Genomic DNA, 23637 nt, shown 5'->3' with positions numbered 1-23637 from the left:
AAAACATAATTATGCCGTAATTCCATATATATATTTTTTATATTTTATTATACTCGTTTACGGAATGATGGGTAAAAGCAAATAACAACATAATTATTTAACTTTATATTTTTTTCAGAATCTTTTCATTAATATTTTAAACTTCCGCTATAGCATAATTGTGTGTATTGCAATACATTTGACGTCCTTGTTCTGTTATTGTCTTGATAAGTATCTGTCTCATTGACATATATAACCCTGATCTAAATTATTGTATTCATATATTGTACTACCTCAAGCGTTAAACAACGTAAACACTTACTATATGCATCATAGCTTATTTTCTATTTACTATGAGAGTCTGATTTTGATTGTTGATAAAGGATAAAAAAAATATTCTAATAACCTCATGTATTAACTCATTTAACAATTTCACATTGCATACTATTATAATTACATTAGATGTATGTTTCATTATAATACGTTATTCTGATTGGCTAACTGCAATTTTGCGTTATTCCTAAATCAACTTCATTACACAATAAAATGTATCATTCATGATGACACGAGGTCCCACAATAAAGTGCACAGGTAAATTAAATAAAAACTTGATAAAAATCGTGTTTTCATGATCCTAGCTAAAAAATGTAATTAAAAGTATTGAAGCCTTCTTTTTGTAACTTCATAGGGTTGTAAAAGAGTTGACCGTGCGCACATTTTTAGAATGAAGCGCTTCAGCGCTTCATACAAAATGTACTTCGGTCAACGCTTATACACCCCAATGAAGTTACAAAAAGAAGCATTCAATTCTTAAATATAAGAAGATTAGAAGGAAATCGATTTAATATAATACAGCGATCATAGATTCCATGGTCGTGCTGTCGTGTCGCTTGTCATCGAGTTTCAGTCTGTAGTTCAAGGTTTTTGAGACATCAACCACTTTTTCAAAGATTTACAGTTTTTACGAAACTTGGACGTTTTTGTTTCCGTATTTTACTCATATATGAACGTATTTTTTCTGCAGTTAACTTTAAGATAGAGACTGTTATGAAAGTTTACTAGACAAACATTACTGTTAAACTTTCATTTCATTTTACGAAACTTTGATAGATTCTGAAGCTTCTTCTTGATCAAGAATTAGCATCTGTCTAACATTTTAATTTGTTTCCTTTTCTTTCAAGGTAATAAATTAAGCATTTTGTTGTTAGATATTTTAATATTTTCTTTATAGATATAAATATAATGGTTGTCGTTGGTTGTTGTCAGCTGTCATCACTTTATTTCGCGTGTTGTTGGATGATAATACAGGTCGTTGGTTTATCTTATGACGTCTTATACTAAATCTGTTGGTGGTGTATAGACTGATATTTGAGTTTGAGAAAAACAGTTTATGTATTACATTGTGTAGATGACATTGTGGTTTGAACTAGCTTTCATTAACTTCAACTACCCTTAGATCGGTATTTTGTGTCTTTTGATATTAATTTTGGTGCTTATTGCAGATTTCATGAGCAAACTCCTTTCTTAAACGAACAACACGACAGATGCCACATGTGGAATTGGACCTACCTGCCCTTCCGGAGCACCTGGTATCATCCCTTGTTTTTGGAGGGGTTCGAATAGCTCAGTCTTTAGTTTTCTATGTTGTGTTTTAGAGACGGTTTGTCTTTTCGTAATTTTAGTTTTTTGCTATGTCTTTGTCATTTTGCATTTGACTTATTAGTTTGGATATTCTTCTGGTATCATTCGAAACTATTTCCAACTGATTTGTACTTTTACAATGTGTTCATATATTTTGTTGGCACTTTTTAGGAAAACATATGAAAAAAGGAGCCCGAAATAAATGTAGTTTAATATTTCAGTGAAATAAAATTTATATAAACTTTGCTAAATCCGCACTCCCTTGATACTTTCTTGGTCATGTCAGTCAGAAGTTCATTCTGTACAAGATATGTATGCAATCGAATGTGGGTTTTTTGTTGTTTTTTTTTTTTTTTTTGCTAGCAGCAAATCTGGATCAATAGTTAGCAAAGTGTTTTACCACTAAACAATTTACTGCAAGGAAAGTATTCATAAAAGAAATAAGTAGAATTGGATATCAAACATTGTAAAAAGAGGGATATAATAATATATAGTTATTTTCTAGCATTATTTTATTGAAAAGGGGATGCGAAAGATACCACAGGGACATACAAACTCATAAGTCGAAAACAAACTGACAATGCCATGGCAACAATCGAAAAACGACGAAAAGACAAATAACAGTACACAAAACACAAACATAGAAAACTAAAGACTGAGCAACACGAACCCCCCCCCCCCCCCCCAAAAAAAAAAAACGAGGTGTTGTGTTCTGTACATCAGCACTATTTCTTTTTTCCTCCAGCATGTATAATTATCTTAGATTCCATTCCTCTAATTAACATTTTTGTTCGAACATGTCGAACGTCTTGTTTTCCTGTTACTATGTATTAGATACACATTGAGGGCGTTATCTAATTTACACCAAAGATGTTATTTTCAATGCAGAATGATAATTTTCAATAATTTAGGAGGGGGGTCCTTTCAGCGATTTGATCGTATGTTATTGAAAAGCATGATAAATTCAGGATATCCAATTTCATTTTTGACGACATCTTGGTGTAAATACTTATGCAGTGGAATTCGAAAACAAATACTCGAGCTGATTCTAGTCATGAAACTATGCATATATTGTCGTTATTAATTAGTCAAGCCAACTCCTTACTGCGTCATCTTAATTACATCTACATTCATCTCCATGATCTTTACCATCACTGTACTTGTTTTTTTTCTTTTTTACTGCAATGAAGTGCTAGAGGTCATGTAACCTGACAATGTTTTTATATCTAGTGGTGTCACGTGATATTGTTGATTACAAGGTTATTCTTATTATATGCATATTCAACTTCACAATATTGACAAAGTTTTTGTTTCAACGGGTGCGTTTTTTTATTTGACTACTAATTTTGATATTGGATGGCGGAAAAGACTGAGAAAAGGGTAAGAAATTTACAATGCGTTAAAATAAATTATCGAAATCTCATCATCACCTGATTCAGCGTGTGATTTTCCTAAAATAACTTTGAACAAAGTATTGTTCTTAAAAGTTTTATGTTTATTCTGTCGCGCTGAATTCCGCATCGAACATAATTGTGCTATCAATTGGAACTCAGTCAATCGCACTAGGAGGACAATTTATGGCAAGTCGTTTTACTATTTATTCTAACTTCAAGATATCTAATAAACTTTATAAGATATCTCATATAGTTTATAAGTTATCTTATATAGTTTATAGTTTATAAGATATCTCATATAATTTTCTTTATAAGATATCTTATAAATTATATGCGATATGTTATAAATTATATGAGATATCTTATATATTTTATGAGATATCTTGGTGTTAGAATAAATAGTAAAACGGCTTGCCATAACAATTTGTTAAGAAAAACTGCGAAGTAGAACTCTACTTAAGACCTTGATAAATTCGGCAATGGACATTTGAGCGAAATGGCAGGACATTTGAGCGATTAAAAAAGCCGTTTGAGCGCCAAAGTATAGGACATTTGAGCGCCGAAATTGTAGGACATTTGAGCGAGAATTTTTTTTTTAAGAAAGTGATGAAGGAGTACCTCTTCCGTTCGCCACATATAATCTGTTACCCTTGCTCACCACGGGGAGGTGGAAGTAGGATTTCGAGCAGGATATAGTTATAAAATGTGGAGTTTATTACGCACAAAGTTTAAAACCTTTTTTAATCGTAAAAAAATACAAAGCACTATTATAAAACTTAAAATTCGGCAATGGCATTATTTTCAAGTCAGTTCGGGCTTGAAATTTATATCCTAGGCTTCTGACATAAAAATCCTTCGTTATTTCCTGCTGCCAGTACAGCGAATGAAGTCCAGAAGATTCTGTTCCTTCTCCTTGTCTGTTCGGGTATGAGGTTTGATTGGTAATTAGAGATCAACTCAGGACTACACTACCATTAACTAGCCAGAATCGGTCGAATTACTCGGGTGTAACATCAAATAAAACATATTTATTTTAAAAACTTACTTTTTTTTCTTACTTTTTAAAAATAGTTTGGTGGGGTTCGTGTTGCTCAGTCTTTAGTTTTCTATGTTGTGTTTTGTATACTGTTGTTTGTCTGTCTTTTTCTTTTTTAATGTCATGGCGTTGTCAGTTTATTTTCTACTTATGAGTTTGAATGTCCCTTTGGTATCTTTCGACTCTCTTTTCTTAACTCATAAAAGTATCACAGGAAATTTCGCTCAAACGTTATATTTGAAAATCCAGGTAAGGCTAATATTCCGGCGCTTAAATGTCCTATGATGTCGGCGCTCAAATGACCCTATGCGCATTTTTTTTTTTCTTTCGCTCAAATATCCTAGTATGCCCGATAAATTTAACATTTTTGCGTATTAAAATAATATGTTATACTATTGTTTATTCACTATTATTCGTGGATAACTAATTTTCGTTGATTTCGAGTGTTGAGACCCACCACAAATTTAAGTTATCAACGAAACACAAGTTTTCAGTTTAGGAACAAATGACAGAACCATGTAATATAAAGTATCACTGAAAAATCAACAGTGTGGTAAAGGACGAATATTGGCACCACCAAAAATAAATGAATCCACAGTTTTGCATTTTTTATCTTCCATGACGATGAAATTATCAAACTGTTAAGAACCATCTTTAATTTGTCAAATCTATAACAGGTACATGTGTAACTAGTATATAGTTTCTTAGTTTTACTACTATACTGAAGGGATATCGAAAAAGCAAATAACTAAAACCGGAAAAAGAAAGTCTCTCCTGTCCTGACTGTCATCACACTTGTATTTATTTTTTTAGTATATTAAATAAGATATCTTATAAACTAAATAAGATTTCTTATAAACTAAATAGGATATCTGATAAATTAATCATACATGTATGTAGCTTATAAGATATTTAATAAAGTAAATAAGAATTCTTATATATTTCAAAAGATATCTTATAAACTATACAATATATCTCGTATATATATAATTAAGTTTAAAAGTTATCTTCTAAAGTTGATACGATATCTTATGAAATATATAAGATATCTAGATATCGTATTAAGTATATAAAATATCTTATTAACTTCAAGTTGAATAAGATACATATCTCATAAAGAATACAATATATCTCATACAATATATCTCATAAAGAATACAAGATATCTCATAAAGAATAAAAAATATCTCATAAAAATTACAAGATATCTCATTAAGAATAGCAGATATTTCATAAAGAATGTAAGATATCTCATAAGAATACAAGATATCTCATAAAGAAAACAAAATATTTCATAAAGAATGTGAGATATCTCATAAAGAATACAAGATATCTTATAAACTTTATGAAATATCTTATTAACTTAGTTAGAGATCTTAGATTTTAATTATTATAAAAACGACTTGCCATACATCATGATACATACATGCATTGAAAAGTGAACATATAAACATAGGCCATGTGGAGTAATGTTTTTTACATTAGCTGGTAGAGATAAGACACGTAAACATAATAGCGTCTGGCCATGAACAGCAAGTAGTACTATACAAATGTACATGTTAATGAAGTCTTTCAATAATTGGTGAGTTGCCATCCACTCATGTCAGCATAGTATTTATCTAAATATAAAAAAGATCTCAAGAAGTTAAGTATGAAAAAATAAAGATTGTTTGACTAGTACTAATTCAATGTTAAGAACAAACAAAAAGTACCATGATGTTAAAAATGTCTTCCTATCATACATGTATCATATAATACCATATTTTTATGATATGACACAATACTAGAGTAACATATCAATCAAAAAGGTTAAACAGGATTGGGGACAATCACCCACATGGTCTTAATAATCCATTCAGGGTATTAAAACCCAAATGGAATATAAATTTTCAACATTTTTCAGTGCAAAAAATCTTAATTTTTGGATTAAGCAAAAGTATCAGAATGTGTATTTGTTTATGTCAATAGTACCAACTTTTGGTAAGAGACTTTTACAGACTGAAATGAATAAGTTGCTAGATTGATCCCTCTTAAAAACAGAATCTTCCAAGAGATCACAATAAAAAACAACCATGTATTCAGAAAAGTTGCTAACCAAAAGTTGTTGCTCTTTATGTAATAATTTGCAAGTCTTTGTAATATTTTCCTTTTGGTCCAAAACCTGTTAAAGTTGTAGATTTAGAGCCATCCGAGAAGTTGAGACATATGTCGCTTTCATTCATGAAGTTTAAAATGCACTGCATGTAACGATTGTGATTTCTGTTTTTGAATTCCATTTCATTTGTATTTTTTTTTTGTTATATATAATATATGCGTATAGTAGGTTCGATAAGGCCAGATTAAGGCCCCTATTTCTAGCAAAAAAAAATATAAGGATATACTAGTATTGACCAACCCACAATGCAACATAGCTAAACAATGACTAGAAAGGAAACATGTAGTTTGTTGAAAATATTTACGTATAATCGTTTATTCATGACGTTAAAAAAAAATCCAATGAAAATAGGTTAATTTCCACTGATTTTTTGGCCTAAAAACATACAGCGCATGCGTTGACAACAAAGTTTTTTTAGCATTATATAGATTATAACAAATTAACTATTTGAATGGAATATTTATTTTGTGGAGCCCTGTGCTCTATGTTTCCTAGGCCTAAGTTGACTTAAAATCCAGACGATTTTGTGAATTTGTACGAAAAGCTCGCCAGAACAGTTCTATTTCATTCTCCTACATGTCTATTCGTCAACTTTAAACACTTTTTTACCTAGAAACGGTGTATTTAATAATCGTCGTGTCAACCTCTCTCTCTCTCTCTCTCTCTCTCTCTCTCTCTCTCTCTCTCTCTCTCTCTCTCTCTCTCTCTCAGATGAACTATGCAGGACAATAAAATGTAGACAGGACAAAGGACATTATAATATCTGTATTGTATGGAAGGTATTTCTATTACTCTAGCTACATATGTTTGTACCATAAGCTAAAGCGCTACAATAAAGTTCTTGAGCATATGAAATATGAATTAAATGAATATCAGAAATGTCCTTCACACAGTACAGAAAAATAATGCAAACCCATTATTAACGCTCTATGAACTCATTTTTCAATCTCACGTGTATGTCAGAAAACAATTATAATGCATGCCAATATCCAAACAAGAATTCGTTTGATGTTTCAAGATACTATATTTACCAACAGATTAAGATTCCCCAAAAAAACTGTAAAATTGGAAATTACCTACATGTACCTGAGGTCTGGATGGGAAGGGGGGGGGGATTCTTTCAATTCTGTATTCTTTAATCTTTTTACGCCATTTTTCTTTATTCTTTATAAATTTTGCCTATTATTCTCTATTCTTTATATTTTAGCACCTCATTATTCTCTTTTCGTTATATTTTGGCCTATTTTTCTCGATTCTTTGGCAGTAGTCCATTATTCTCTATTATGTAAACACCATCAAGACCTTCCTACATGTATAAAAAAACATTGAACAAGCGGTGGAAATATACGAAAGAGGCCTCCGAACTTTCAAAAATCCCTTGATTTACAAGGTGTATATTCTTGGTATACATATGCTAAAAACGTCTTACCAGACAATAACCTTAAAGACAAAGTGGCCAACTGTAAGAATATTACAGATGTAAACTATTTAAAATCACTAATTAAAAATGAATTAAATGATTATTATAAAGATTTATATAAATGTAAAATAAAAAAAATCGACGAAAGTAGCAAATTTTTTTCTGTATAAAAAACTAAAACCTTCACTTGAGGCAAATTTTTTCTTATTGTTTAATGATTTTTCTAACAGGAATATTTTTGCGTGAACCCCTGAGGGTTCACGCATATATATTAGTTAGAAATATAGTCTATGGAGAAATATTCGGAAGCTAAATTATTGTTCATTCGGAAAACCTATTCATCTTATCTGTATTAGCTTCCTGCACTGATTAAGAGCACCTCCAGACGGTGTATCTAAGATATTTAAAACATGGCAATAAAGAATTTTCACAGATCGCTAATTCACTTATCTGATATATGATAATAAACAATCTATAGATCCTTTTCAAACATGTATATTTATTGTAAAGCTACATTTTATGCATTGCAAGGGTTTACTGACTTGAGCAAAGTTGACAGTTGTACCCTTTGATAAACAAGTGAAAGTTAAATGGTCAAGATTTAATTATAACGACCTATGGTATCAAACATCTGTGCCTAGATATTTTAAAATAGTGCTGTGGTTTCTACATAATGAGTTATAGTGGGCTTTTGGATTTAATTTGTAACAATAAAATCATTATGCACACTTGTCATTTTGACAAATCAGATAAAAAAAATCTGTTTCAAATGAAAATAAAACAAGTAAAATAAAGACTGTTCGTTAATATACATTTTTACAACTTTTACTGTTTCCTTTTTACAGTATTCTCTATCAATTTAGTTATCTTGTAAGTTAATTAAATGTTAATTTAATTCATTGATGTCACTATTATTTCAGTGACCGCTGCAGAAAATCTTGACTCGTTCAAGAGACTACTGCATGCACATTACATTTCAAGTCCCATGCTTTTATTTGCACCATGTATAAATGTTATGTACAGCACAAATTATTTCCTTTCTGTTAAAATTGTTTTTGGACTTGTTAAGTATGCCGCAAGCGCACACCAAAAAGTGACAGGATAGTCAACTAAATGACGGTGGTCACTTAGTGGTAGAAGTAGAAATTTCTTATATTAATCACACACTGTAATGCTCTTAAATTTATGTGTGTTTTGGATGTGCACTAGTGATTGGTAAATATTGATACGTTTCTGTGTTTTTAATATATGTGACTTAACATCAAGAATTCCATTATTATGGAATCGTTCACTTTTGTACACTTCGGTATCTAAACAGAGGGCGGTAAAAGAGAGGGTCTGAACACGGAAACACGTGAAATAACAAATCGCAAAAACGTTGCACGAAAAAAAAAAACACTCTGGAAAAACGAAGCCAAGGAATAAAATCGTAAATATTAAGGAAAAAAGGTATTACTTAGCCGTTCTTGGAGATCATGCAGTCATTATAAATGGACATGGCGACCCTGCATGTGGTCACCTTTTAGCGTCCGTTAGTTGCATCCGATTTATCCAAGTATAAATGGGTACAAATAATTGTAGAACTGGGCATGCCCAAATAGACATATATCGGACTAATCGGGCATGCACAATTCTGCAAGTTTTATTTGTGCTGAACACCATTAGCAAATGCTGTATAAATCCCATTACATGATTAATTGAAGTAAAATGATTTGAATTCAAATGCACAGTTTTACAACTTCTTGTATGATTATGCACCGATTTAATTCAAATGCACAGTTTTACAATTATTTGCATAATTCTGCAATAATTAGATTAAGTGCACAGTTATACAATAACTTTCATAATTCTTCTATTTCTTGATTCATTACAAAGCTTTATTATTATTTTCATATATTTCACGTGCACAGTTTTACAATTATTTGCAGAATTCTGCAATGATTTTTTTCAAGTGCACAGTTTTACTATCATTTGCGTAATTTTGCAATTATTTCAATCAAGAACAGTTTTGCTATTTTATAATTGTATGACTAACCTTATGGCATTACTTTACGTGCATACGTATGCACAGTTTTACAATTGTTTGATGATCTAGGCTTCATTACTGTGTATGCATATATGAAATGCTCACTTGTACACTTTCCTGGGGAATTGTGCATGGTGCACACAGATCGTATGCAAATTGTGCAACAATGCATGCCCAGTTCAACAAACTTTGGTAAAACTGGGCATTGCATAACTATCAAAGCATGCCCAGTTTTACAATTGTATGACGACTCTGGTGGCATTACTTTACGTGTAGAAGTATGCCCAGTTTTACAATTGTTTGGGGATCTAGACCAGGGGCGGATTCAAGCGGGGGCGCCCCCCTAAAATTTGCAAAGCAAGGGTTGTCCTCAGCTTAATAAAGAATATTTCGATATTTTTACCCTCAAAAAAATTTTCGCCTCGCTCCGCTCGGACAGAATTTATTTGAGCCCTCTAAACCTAAAATCCTAGATCCGCCCCTGTAGACTTCATTACTTTACATGCATATATGAACTGCTTACTTGTACAATTTCCTGGAGAAATATGCATGGTGTACAGATCGTATGAAAATTGTAAAACAATGCACGCCCAGTTCTACAAACAATTGTAAAACTGGGCATGCTCAGTTCTACAAAATCATGTGACAAAACATACCTCATTTATCATAGTGATATAATAGGCTATTAATAAATAACTTGGGACCACTCAATTAGTTTATAATTTAAAACAATATTTGGACTGACTTTGAATAAGTCCCGGTTTACTTTTTAATCAAATGCGGGACAAGCACGAGAAAATAAGAGTACCGACACGAAACACGGAAAATCATTAAGGGAAAACACGAAGCACGCACATCGAACCAAACACGAGAAAACGAGAAATAAAACGTCGAAACACGGAAACACGTGAAATAAAAAGGCCGAAAACGTTGCACGAAAATAACCCGTGCCTTTACCACCCTCTAAATAGACCATACTAGATGTCGACACCTCATATTAGAACTTAAGTAGATGGTAAATTTCGTTTGCAAGGTTAAAGAAATCTTCAGCTTGCTCTAATTTGCCTGTGAAGACCATAAAACCGTCATCCCTATTGACAGTGTAATTTGATGTTTTCTCTCTATTGGAACTTATCTAAGATTTTAATGAATAGGGCAGACAGATGCAGATCTTTGCATGTTGGTGACAATATACCACCCATGGGCGCTCCTATAATGTGTTTGTATAACAGTCCATTAAACTCAAATTCATTGTTTCTAAGAATTAATTTAACAAATGCAGTTAAATCTATTTTGTTGAGAATCTTAAAGTATATTCTCCTGTGTGTCAATAAATTCTAATGCATTGATAACAGTTTCTTCTAAATTATCATGCAATGATCATATTTGTGTACATTGACGTACATCATAGGCAATAAGAATGCATACTTTTTCACCTCGTGTGACTCTATTTTATTGATAAAGTTTTTTGTAGAATGTAAAAATTATGCCTCTTCAATAATTGGATGTTGGATGTGTACGGATTGATAATTTAGTCTTAGATGCATGATTTTTTTTATTAGTTGTTAGTGGCTTTGAACTAGCTGTCAGTAACTGCGAGTACGCTCAGATCTGTACTATGTCTATTTGTTGTTGGGATATACAAGTACTCGGCCACGTCCACTCTGTGTAGTATTTCTGTTTGTATCCATCTGATGAGTTAAGCCTTTTTCAACTGATTTTAATAGTTCGTTCTTACTGTTACACCACTGTCCCATGTTAGGGTGATTGTTGGGGTCCCGCTAACATGTTTAACCCCGCCACATTCTGTATGTATGTGCCTGTCCCAAGTCAGGAGCCTGCAATTCAGTGGTTGTCGTTTGTACCAGACTCAAGCTGGCAGCCACTTTTAGCAGCCAATCAAGATAGCAGCCACTTTTTTCCAGCAGCCAATTTTGATGATATGTCTAAAAACCCAAAACTATATCAGAGTCAAACGTTCCAAAAATCTCAAAATCTAAGTTAAATGTAATTCAACAGCGGAATTCGACAATTTCACGGCTTGTAGTGATTCTCAAAGGATTTCTGTCCATTTAAAATACCAATAATGATAGCAGCCACTTTTTTCGAAATTCAAGCTACCAATACGATATATATTTTTTTTTAACGTCTAAATGACCAGAGATGTTCAGCATTTTTTGTTGGACAATGACGTCAGTAACTGAAAGAACTTACTAACCTGATTTCTAAATCCCGGAAATCGTTTTATGACCCCTTTAAGCTCGAATATAAACCCTTATGTCAGTTGCATAATTCTTTATGTAAAATATAGTTTTATCAATAAAACAACATTTAAGATGTATTTTACATGCAATATTTCTTAAATCAATAAAAAAAATATCCTTAGGGCTAGAAACATTTGAAAAATATAAATAGAAATATTTATCGAAAGCCCCCGCCTACCCCAAAAAATGTATAGTGGAAACCTACCAACTTTGAACGCCAACAATTTTCGAATGGGCCTAACTCCCAAAAAATCATTCCAGTGTGGCCATCCCCAAGTTATTACCTTTCATTTGAGTCATGTCCGGTGGCGAACTTTACCGTACGGAGCTGGCGAGGCTTACCGAAAGAATGTAGGTTGTATACGTATTTTATTCCTTAACAGCAACTTTGAACCCCAACAATTTTTGAATGGGCCTAACTCCCAAAAATTCATTCCAGTGTGGCCATCCCCAAGTTATTACCTTTCATTTGAGCCATGTCCGGTTGCGAATTTTACCGAACGGAGCTGGCGAGGCTTACCGAAAGAATGTAGGTTGTATACGTATTTTTTTCCTTAACAGCAACTTTGAAACCCAACAATTTTCGAATGGGCATAACTTCCAAAAATTCATTCCAGTGTGGCCATCCCCAAGTTATTACCTTTCATTTGAGCCATGTCCGGTGGCGAACTTTACCGTACGGAGCTGGCGAGGCTTACCGAAAGAATGTAGGTTGTATACGTATTTTTTTCCTTAACAGCAACTTTGAACCCCAACAATTTTCGAATGGGCCTAACTCCATAAAAATCATTCCAGTGTGGCTATCCCCAAGTTATTACCTTTCATTTGAGCCATGCCCGGTGGCGAACTTTACCGTACGGAGCTGGCGAGGCTTACCGAAAGAATGTAGGTTGTATACGTATTTTTTTCCTTAACAGCAACTTTGAACCCCAACACTTTTCGAATGGGCCTAACTCCCAAAAAATCATTCCAGTGTGGCCATCCCAAAGTTATTACCTTTCATTTGAGTCATGTCCGGTGGCGAATTTTATCGTACGGAGCTGGTGAGGCTTACCGAAAGAATGTAGGTTGTATACGTATTTTTTTCCTTAACAGCAACTTTGAACGTCAACAATTTTCGAATGGGCCTAACTTCCAAAAATTCATTCCAGTGTGGCCATCCCCAAGTTATTACCTTTCATTTGAGCCATGTCCGGTGGCAAACTTTACCGTACGGAGCTGGCGAGGCTTACCGAAAGAATGTAGGTTCTATACGTATTTTTTTCCTTAACAGCAAATTTGAACCCCAACAATTTTCGAATGGGCCTAACTCCCAAAAAATCATTCCAGTGTGGCCATCCCCAAGTTATTACCTTTCATTTGAGTCATGTCCGGTTGCGAACTTTACCGTACGGAGCTGGCGAAGCTTATCGAAAGAATGTAAGGTGTATACGTATTTTTCCCTTAACGGCAACTTTGAACCCCATCAATTTTCGTACGGTAAAGTTCGCCACCGGACATGGCTCAAATGAAAGGTAATAACTTGGGGATGACCACACTGGAATGATTTTTTGGGAGTTAGGCCCATTCGAAAATTGTTGGGGCTCAAAGTTGCTGTTAAGGAAAAAAATACGTATACAACCTACATTCTTTCGGTAAGCCTCGCCAACTCCGTACGGTAAAGTTCGCCACCGGACATGGCTTAAATGAAAGGTAATAACTTGGGGATGGCCACACTGGAATGATTTTTTGGGAGTTAGGCCCATTCGAAAATTGTTGGGGTTCAAAGTTGGTAGGTTTTCACTATACGTTTTTTTGGGGGAGGAGGGGGGCTTTCCATAAATATTTCTATTTATATTTTTCAAATGTTTCTAGCCCTAAGGATATTTTTTCTATTGATTAAAGAAATATTGCATACAAAATACATCTTAAATGTTGTTTTATTGAGAAAACTATATTTTACATAAAGAATAATGCAACTGACATAAGGGTTTATATTCGAGCTTAAAGCGGTCATAAAACGATTTCCGGGATTTAGAAATCGGGTTAGTAAGTGCTTTCAGTTACTGACGTCATTGTAGTTGGTTTGTCCAACGTTCACTTCTAAGTTGTTATCAAAGGTACCAGGCTTATAATTTTATACGCCAGACGCGCGTTTCGTCTACATAAGACTCATCAGTGACGCTCAGATTAAAATAGTTAGAAAGCCAAAACAAGTACAAAGTTGAAGAGCATTGAGGACCCAAAATTCCAGAAAGCTGTGCCAAATACGGCTAAGGTTATCTATGCCTAGGATAATAAAATCCTTAGTATTTTGAATAATTCATATTTTTGCAAACAGTAAATTTATACAAATGACCATAAAGTTAATATTCATGTCAACACCGAAGTGCTGACTACTGGGCTGAACATCTCTGGTCATTTAGACGTTAAAAAACAATATATATATCGAATTGGTAGTTAGAATTTTTTTAAAAAAGTGGCTGCTATCATTATTGGTATTTAAAATGGACAGAAATCCTTTGAGAATCACTACAAGCCGTGAAATTGTCGAATTCCGCTGTTAAATTACATTTAACTTAGATTTTGAGATTTTTGGAACGTTTGACTCTGATATAGTTTTTGGGTTTTTAGACATATCATCAAAATTGGCTGCTGGAAAAAAGTGGCTGATATCTTGATTGGCTGCTAAAAGTGGCTGCTAGCTTGAGTCTAGTGTCATTTGTTGATGTGTTACATATTTGTTTTTCGTTCATTTTTTTGTACATATTATACAAATTAGGCCGTTAGTTTTCTCGTTTGAATTGTTTTACATTTGTCATTTCGGGGCCTTTTATAGCTGACTATGCGTTGTTGAAGGCCGTACGGTGACCTATAGTTGTTAATTTCTGTGTCATTTGGTCTCTTGTGGAGAGTTGTCTCATTGGCAATCATACCACATCTTCTTTTTTATATTTATAATTAGATCAAGTAAGTATCTCTCGCGGGAGAGTTACACTTATTGATGATTGGTCGGTAACGAACATTAATGTGTTCTACTAGCTGACCAGTTCGCAATGCCTCATTACTTATTTCTAGATTAATTTTATGAATATTTGGAAGAAGGTACATGTGTCCTCCATGTTTTGAATTATTATTATTCTTTAAGAAATTATACGTCTGGGAATCTTTTTTTTTTCTCTCCTCGCTTTATATTTAACACTTCTCTCAACATGCCAAAATTGTAATGATTTACAATAAAAAAAAATATTATCCTCCACACACATGGCCAAGATAACACTGATATATAATTTCTTATTCAGTTGAATTAATAACTAGAATAAAAAAAGTTCTAAGGTTCATTGTCTTTTTTTTTTTTTAAAAGCAACTTGTTACCATACTTCGTATAAGTGACCATGGTCTTGAAATAGAAAATGGACATTACATTAAAATTCCTAGAGAACAAAGACTGTGCAAAACCTGCAAATTAAGTCATCAAAGATGAATTTCATTTTATTCTGAATTGCAAGGTAAACCAGAATATCAGACAAAATCTATTTAATGATATACAATTAGATGATGAACATTTCATTCATTTCCCTGATGAACAAAAAATATTTTATATACTAAACCCCGCTTCCTTGAGACATGTTGGAATTATTGGCTTCTTTTTTAAAAGTTCGTTAGAACTGAGGGCAGATGTCTCATTGTAACATGGCTATTGAATATTGTAATATTGTAAATCTATCACTTATGTTTTTTTGTATACTGTTTTGTTTTTATCTTGTTGTTTATACACCTTATCGCTATTCCCGCTTGACCCGAGAATCTGTCCCGCTTGAACTTTTGACGTCATACAACAATCACTTTTCCATTGTGGCGTCAGATATTTTCTATTATGACGTCAAAATTTTACGGGAACTTTTGTGATGTCCAGTAATAGCGGATAAATAGCGATAAGGTGTATTGTTTGTTTAAATTTATATTGCCACAAACAAACTGTAAATGTTTAATGATAATAAAAAAATAACACTGTATAAAGAAAAAAAGAAAAAACTTTAAAAAATACTATAAGACTTTTGGCCATCAAACCTGGAGTGATATCAGTTACTCTGAAAGGGTAGGTGTAATACGGTGGATTCATTATTATTCATGGGGTGCCAATTTTCGCGGATTTCGTGGGTGTATGTAAACAACGAATTTTAAAGGTTTCAATGAAAAAAAAATGTTTAAAAGGCTTGTGCGTGTGCTGACTTTGGAAAACCACGAAACCAAATATCCATGAAAATACATGTTTCCTCATTCCACAAAAATTGGTTTCCATAACAATAAATGGATCCACATTACCTGTTTTGTATTCATATGACCTTGATACGGTAGTAGACAACAAGAATAAGATGCCGAAACAATTAATTAGACTTAAAATTACAATACACAAACAAGACAAGGGTATGTCAGGCGACAACTGGTATCATGCCCGTTGGTTAAAGCAGCTAATTATAAAGTGTCAGTTCCGGTGAAATGGTACACATTGGTAAAATAACGACGAACATTTTCATTTCGGTTATTTCCAACACCTTCTACTGATAGTCATGCCAATCGATCATAAAAAGCTAACCAACTCTGATAGGAATACACATGATCAAATGATACAGGTTCGTGTATACATGGTGTTTTCCGGTAAAAATCGAATTACAATAAATATTAACGTTTTTCATGAAAGTTCCTTTTGTTATTTTTCATGTGAAGTGATAGGTGTAAATAACGGTTTAAAGTATTATGGTATATAAAAAAAAGAAGATGTGGTTTGATTGCCAATGAGACAACTCTCCACAAGAGACCAAATGACACAGAAATTAACAACTATAGGTCACCGTACGGCCTTCAACAATGAGTAAAACGCATACCGCATAGTCAGCTATAGAAGGACCCGAAATGACGTAAAATAATTCAAACGAGAAAACTAACGGCCTGATTTATGTACAAAATAAAGAACAAAAAACAAATATGATATACAGCAACAAACGACAACCACTGAATTACAAGCTCCTAACTTGGGACAGGCACATACAGAATGTGACGTGGTTAAACATGTTAGCGGCGCCCAACCCTCCCCTTAACCTAGGACAGTGGTGCAACAGTAAAACATAAGAACAAACTATAAAAATCAGTTGAAAAGGGCTTAACTCATCAGATCGATACAAAGCACAAAAACAAGTAACAAAAACACAAAGTGGACGTGACAGGATACTTAGATACATCCCCACAACAAAAAGACACTAAGTGCAGATCTGAGAATACTCGCAGTTACTGACAGCTAATTCAAAGCCAATAACAACTAATAAAAAAACACGCATTTAAGACGCTTTAAGTAACAAAGCATGTTTTATTTTAATGTAAAAAATGCCTTCTTTGTAATTGATAATTATGAGGTTAAAATCTTACACATGGTTTAGCAAGTCACAATTTTTTTATGTTAGTAAAAAACATCTACATCTTTTTAATACAAGATGTATAGGGGTGCACGAATGACTTACAGTCGAACATGTTGAAATGATAAACCTAAGGGTTTATTTTTATCAGTGCAGATTTGCGACATAAGGCACACATACATACTAGTACTAAGTTTTTCTATTCTTAACGTACAATATACCCCATTTCATGGTACGTCACTTTCTAGTTTGTACGACAATTATCTATGCTGCAGCTACAAAGTATAATCTGTTTCATCTTCGTCCAGATATATGATAAGATTGACAGTAATGACATCACTATTGTGACAATCTACGGTGGGTTGTACTTAGCTAAACATTAACTCTGTTTTTCGGTCTGGATGTGAAATAACGTCATTGGCTTATGCGAGTGTCTGGATCGGGGTTCGGGGTTTACAGAATAGAGAATAAAGGGTAAACAATATGAGTATTGAAAAAATTAAAGAGAAAATTAATAGGGTGCAAGATATAAAGAATAGAGAAAATAATAGGGTGCAAAATATAAACATTAGAGAAGAATGGGTAAAAAAAGAAAGAAATAATTAAAGACCCCCTCCCCCAATCCATCCCCTCGTATATCAGATTAAAGGATCCCATTCATCAGGTGGATTATTTTCACTTTCATCAGATAATGTGCTTTATTCAACTTTTGGACCAAATGACTACATTTTATGAATTATGTTTTTCATATTTTTACTTGGTGTTGCATAATTATGTATGATTTTAATTGTATTTTCTAATACCTAAATAAGACTTTCGTTCATAGACGTTTAAACTTTTTCCTGGCTTTGACCATTGGTCAGTAAGATGGGATAGCATGCGGAGCATGTGTCCGTATCTTACTACAGGCCTTCACCACTGTCCAGTAAGATGGATAGCATTAGGAACATGTGTCGGTATCTTGCACCTATTAATTAGACTACGTCTATATTTACTGCCATGATCTATAACAGATCTTTCTTAAACTGTTCGTTTTAAAAATTTAGAAATTATGGAAAAACTAAGGTTTCAACTCCATCAGACAAAGCTGACCTTAGATGAATTTTGGTATCATTTTTAGGTCCTTTTTTTTTGTCATATAGGCTCTTCAACTGTTTTCTAATAGTCGGCTTTGGGCATTCCTGATGAAGGTAAAGGTACGCATGAAATTTATAAAGTGTTGTTTTTATTTTTTTATTCCAATAATCATACGCGGAAATCCGAATGTATGTTCGCAAAAAGAAGACATTCACACCAAAACTGCATTTTTTAAATTACATTTGCCTTTAAGTATAATTATTTTTCCGATTTAAGTGACAATTTGACAAAGGATGTTATTTTTCATGTCAAAAGGCTTTGCTTATAATTGATTAATATAAGGTTAAAATCTTGCACATGGTTCAGCAAGTCACAATTTTTTATGTTAGTAAAAACATCTAATTGAAACATGGCATTCACTTTTTCGCCTTTATTTACAAATGCATTGTGTACGCACTTTCAATTCCAACTTCTTCCAACAGTAGTATATTCTTAAGTATGACATCACAAATATACGTATTATCACACTAAGTATGATATTGTAGTGAATAAGTTAATAAATGCCGTACTATCGTAAACATTGGTCTCGGCAAGAAACTGCATCAGTTTTGTTTTTATGAAAAAGATCAAACAGGCAAGTTCTTAAAACCTTTTACGTGTTCATGTGATCTGTAAGAAACTGGGTCCATTGGCGGATCCAGGTGGCCTAGAGGGCGTTCACCCCCTCGTTGGTCGCCAAAAAAAAATAATTATATAATTTTTTTACGATTTATTTGATTTTTTTAGCATGTGTACAAGGACATCATTCGTAAATATAAAATTACATTAAAATATTGAAATGACCGATTTAGTGTAATGACCATTTGTTTATCCCCTTTGTATCTTCTATCAATCTTTGTATGTATGTACATGTACATATAATTGTATTCGTTTATAGGTGACACTTGCAGTAGAAAACGAAAATGGTGAAGTAAAAGAAAAAGAACATCTGGTAGAAGAAGCAGACGATGTCGACAAGAGAGCGAACTGGGGAAGTCAGTTAGAATTTATATTGACCTGTGTCGGGTTTGCTGTCGGTCTCGGCAATGTATGGAGATTTCCTTATCTCTGCTTTAGAAATGGTGGAGGTAAAGTGTGCATCGTAAAACAGTTTCATTGATAAACAAATTTGCTCGAAAGTTTTACATAAACTTATCTGGAGATACATTTGCATTTTTGAAGAAGATAATTATGATTCTTTTCTTTTATTATGCTGCAGATATGTCTTTGTGGTTATACTACGGACACCAGTTAGGACTTCCTTAAAATCAATATATCTGACTATGGGTAATCTCATTGTTCGTTCACCAAAAGGACTATGGGTAATATCATTGTTCGTTCACCAAAAGGACTATGGGTAATATCATTGTTCGTTCACCAAAAGGACTATGGGTAATATCATTGTTCGTTCACCAAAATGAAAATAATGTTACGTCATTGGTTGAATTTCCATTGTTTAGAACGGTTTAAACCAATCACCACGTTTTAATGTACGATTTTCAAAATATTACCCAGAATACATTAGATTCTGAAACGGCGAATTAGAGTTGCAGTCTTTTGCTTTGATTTTGCAAATTTTCTATTCTGAACTTATGTACTTTGATGATTTCGTCTTGTTTTGCACAATCTGGAATATTCTCTATCAAATAGATTATGTACTATGATTGGCTTGACGTATACCTATGTTTGTTTCTTTAACTGACTTTTGGTATTCGCTGTATTTAGATAGCAGGACAGTATTCTCTGAGCTATCCCAACGAAGGAAAACTCACCACTGTGTGAATCGAAAACCAATAAAAACGTGTGTCTTCAGTGGTTATATCACAATGTAATTTCCTTTGAAATCTATTGTTTCAACATTGTTCCATCTTTTCTTGTTTCTATTTCAGGAGCTTTCCTCATTCCATATTTCATTTGCCTAGTTATGATTGGTATACCTTTATTTTACCTTGAGCTATGCTTGGGACAATTCTGTAGTCTTGGACCTATTAAAGTATGGCGGATAAACCCTTGGTTCAAAGGTAAAGTTAAATGTTTTAGATGATATCTTTATATTGTATAATTGTATTTTACTCCATCATTTTTTTTCCATTTTAACCTTTATCATCCATAAATCTACATTCTTAGATACTAATTGATAGTCGGATCATATAGTAATAGTAAGGATGAAGTATTATCTCTTATTCACGTTACAGATGACGCATGCGTGATGGTTTATTTCGTTTTGTTTTCAAGTGTCGTTTTTTCTTTTTTACGAAAACCTGTTAGGGTCACAAGAAAACAATTGTATGTCGTTATTACAACATATCTATGCTACGTCGAAATAACGACAACCTATGACGACATAATTTGTTTTCACTGTAATTCTAACCGGCTTCCACACTTTCTGAATCGTATTTTGTGTTCTTTTTCTTCCTTTGGTGGGACTAATTCAGAGACCTTCGAACTTTAATCGCAAATATTTGTAATTCTAACATGTCTTCAGACAGTTATATATACAAGTGGTCCGATTCTTAAAACAATTTTCTCAGTCTACAGAAAAAGCATGTACGCTGTATATAACTGCCTTCTGAACGTACGATGTCATTGCCATACATTTCTACTTTAGGTCTTGGTGTAACCATGTTGGCAATCTCCAGCCTTGTGTCCATATACTACGCTGTTATCATTGCATACTGCACTTATTTCTTCTTTGCGTCGATGCAACCGGAAGTTCCATGGAAGTACTGCGATGAAGCATGGAGTACATGTAACTGTCGAGACGGCACTCAGAACGATTCACTTCAAGATCCTTGGAACGGCACAAGATTGGAATGTTGTAAGTAGCTGCAATTGTGGTAATTTTTTAATAGAATGCACAATTATTTTTATGGTTTGGTTTATTAGAAACGCTCGCCCAAACCAGATATGATAACACGTTAGTAATACCATTTATTACAAAAATAATTTACACTGCAAACATTCCTTTTTAAAAATAATAATCAGTCGCGATTAACGGTACACCAAAAGCAGCAACGTTTGATTGGCTGACGTGCAAAAACTTCATTGCGAGATAATATTAATTTGTATACATTCCAATTTATCAAATGATGAAACTTCGTCAATTTTCAGTACAATTTTCGATGAAGGGTACTCGTTTGAGTCTTTGATGATTTGCTAATTTTCTTAGATATATGTGTTTATTATCTCTAATTTTCGCTGATTCATTTTATTTTTTCTCTATTTTAACGCAATTTTAACACTAAATTCACTTTCAATCCAACAGGACACGAATTCCCTTAATTACACTAATGTCCGTTTATAAATAGGATTTCTCGCTATCTGTGATACTGGAAATCAAATATTTAAAAAATGTTAGTATCAAAAGGAGTAGGCCCAGTAAGACCCCTTTTGGCCCCAAAGTATAGCAGTTTTACAAAATTGTTAAAATGTAAATTTTTAGCTATTTTAAATTGGAAAAAAGAATACTTCTGTCACATAAATATGGGCTGTTTTTGACAATACAATGCTCATGTATCGGGTACTAGCATCATTAAGTCATGTTAAATTACTGAAATCTTCGAAATTTTAGCATTTTGGTTAATTTTTAGACGGTTTCCGTCTGAAATGGAAGTGGCCGCATTTGTTATCATTCTTAATATTTAAATGTAAGTTGTATTTGATGATAATACATAACTTATATAAAGGTTGAGAATGAACACAGATGCGGCCACTTTCATTTTTGACAAAAACCATCTGAAAAGTGACATATTATGGCATATTTGATAGATTTTTCATATTTAAGCTTGCATTTGAGCGTCTTTAATGACTAAATCAGTTCAAATCTTTCACATAAACTAATTGAATCGACTGAAGTAGACACTTAAGTGTTTAAAAAGTGTCCAAAATCTTTAATCAGATGAACCTGAATTTTGAGGCCAAAATCGGCCCTTACCGGACCTACTCCTTTGAATAACAACCTACTCATAATAATACCAAAAATGACACAAACACCATACTAGGAATGCCTTTGTGATAACTTTAGAAGATTACACATTTTACATCTTTTCTCAGGCAATTTATACAAAATATATCATGTCGTAAGTTAAAGCGGTAGTGAAGGGATAGATCAAATTTCTGAAAAAAAAACCAAACAAATACAGCTAAAAGAGTTTATTTTAAAAATTAAGTTCTTTTGGCACCACAACGGAATAAACTAAACATGTTAGATGTTATGATGTTCGTTTAGTAAGTTAGGGTGTCATATGGAACTCTTACCACCTTACCAAGTGACATTTTTCTTTCTTAAATCATTTATTTTTATAAAAATAGGGAGATATGGTATGATTGCCAGTGAGACAACTATCCACCAAAGTTCAAATGAAGTGGTTGTAAGCAATTATAGGCAACCGTACGGCCTTCAACAATGAGAAAAATCCATACCGTATAATCGGCTATAAAAGGCCCCGACATGACAACTATGAAACAATTCAATTGAGAAAACTAACGGCCTAATTTATAACAAAACATGTACAAAAAAAAAACATGACAGATATGAACCAACGACAACTACTGATCCACATGCTCCTGGCGTTGGACAAGCACATTTAGAATGTGGCAGGGTTAAACTAGTTTGAAGGCGCCAACCCTCTTCTAACCTCGGACAGTGGTGTAACGGCACAAACCAAGAAAAAACTATGCAAACAATAAACGAGTTTAAATGTTTAACTACTCGTTTTATTTTAGTAAATTTTACATATGAAGAAAATGCAACAGTGGCAGCAAGTGACGAGTATTTCAGGTATGATTGATCGATTGATGGATTGATTGCTGCTTAACATCTAGTGTTTTCAAGTAAGAAGACATACGATATTAAGGAAAAAGAATTTACCCTTTTATGAACATGCGTTAACTGTATACATATCACAAACTGATTAAAATGAATTTATTGAACATTATTGCATATAATGATAATGAAGTGAACTACAAATTATTTGGTTTTTGTTTCAATTTAATTGAATAGGTATAACTGATTAAGTTTTTTTACTTTCACTAAAAATGTCAATGAGACAACAACCTAACGACACAAAATATTACAAGGCTTCTAAAGGTCAACAATGGACAGGTTTACGAACGAAATAAACCATCCGGCCTGATGTAAAAATATTTGAAATAAGTAAAACAGAGAATTTGCAATCAAAATTTTACAAATGACAAAAAACAAGATTAACCAACAA

General features: G+C 33.1%; 1 protein-coding gene across 1 annotated transcript in view; it reads left to right on the top strand.

Moving 5' to 3' along the window:
* Positions 1-2863: 2863 nt before the first annotated feature.
* The window catches only part of LOC127718716 (sodium- and chloride-dependent glycine transporter 1-like), a 40444-nt gene continuing 19670 nt past the window's right edge, over positions 2864-23637 (top strand). Inside the window, exons 1-5 of the mRNA XM_052224772.1 lie at positions 2864-3000; positions 19320-19509; positions 20311-20442; positions 21030-21239; positions 23147-23201. Coding sequence (XP_052080732.1) covers positions 2977-3000; positions 19320-19509; positions 20311-20442; positions 21030-21239; positions 23147-23201 — 611 coding nt within the window. The 5' untranslated portion in view covers positions 2864-2976. The remainder of the gene's footprint in view (positions 3001-19319; positions 19510-20310; positions 20443-21029; positions 21240-23146; positions 23202-23637) is intronic.

This window comes from Mytilus californianus, unplaced genomic scaffold (assembly GCF_021869535.1).
Source record: "Mytilus californianus isolate M0D057914Y unplaced genomic scaffold, xbMytCali1.0.p SCAF_10, whole genome shotgun sequence".
NCBI lineage: Eukaryota > Metazoa > Mollusca > Bivalvia > Mytilida > Mytilidae > Mytilus > Mytilus californianus.
Note: the sequence above shows the minus strand (reverse complement) of the source record. Positions and strands in the feature narration are given on the sequence as shown.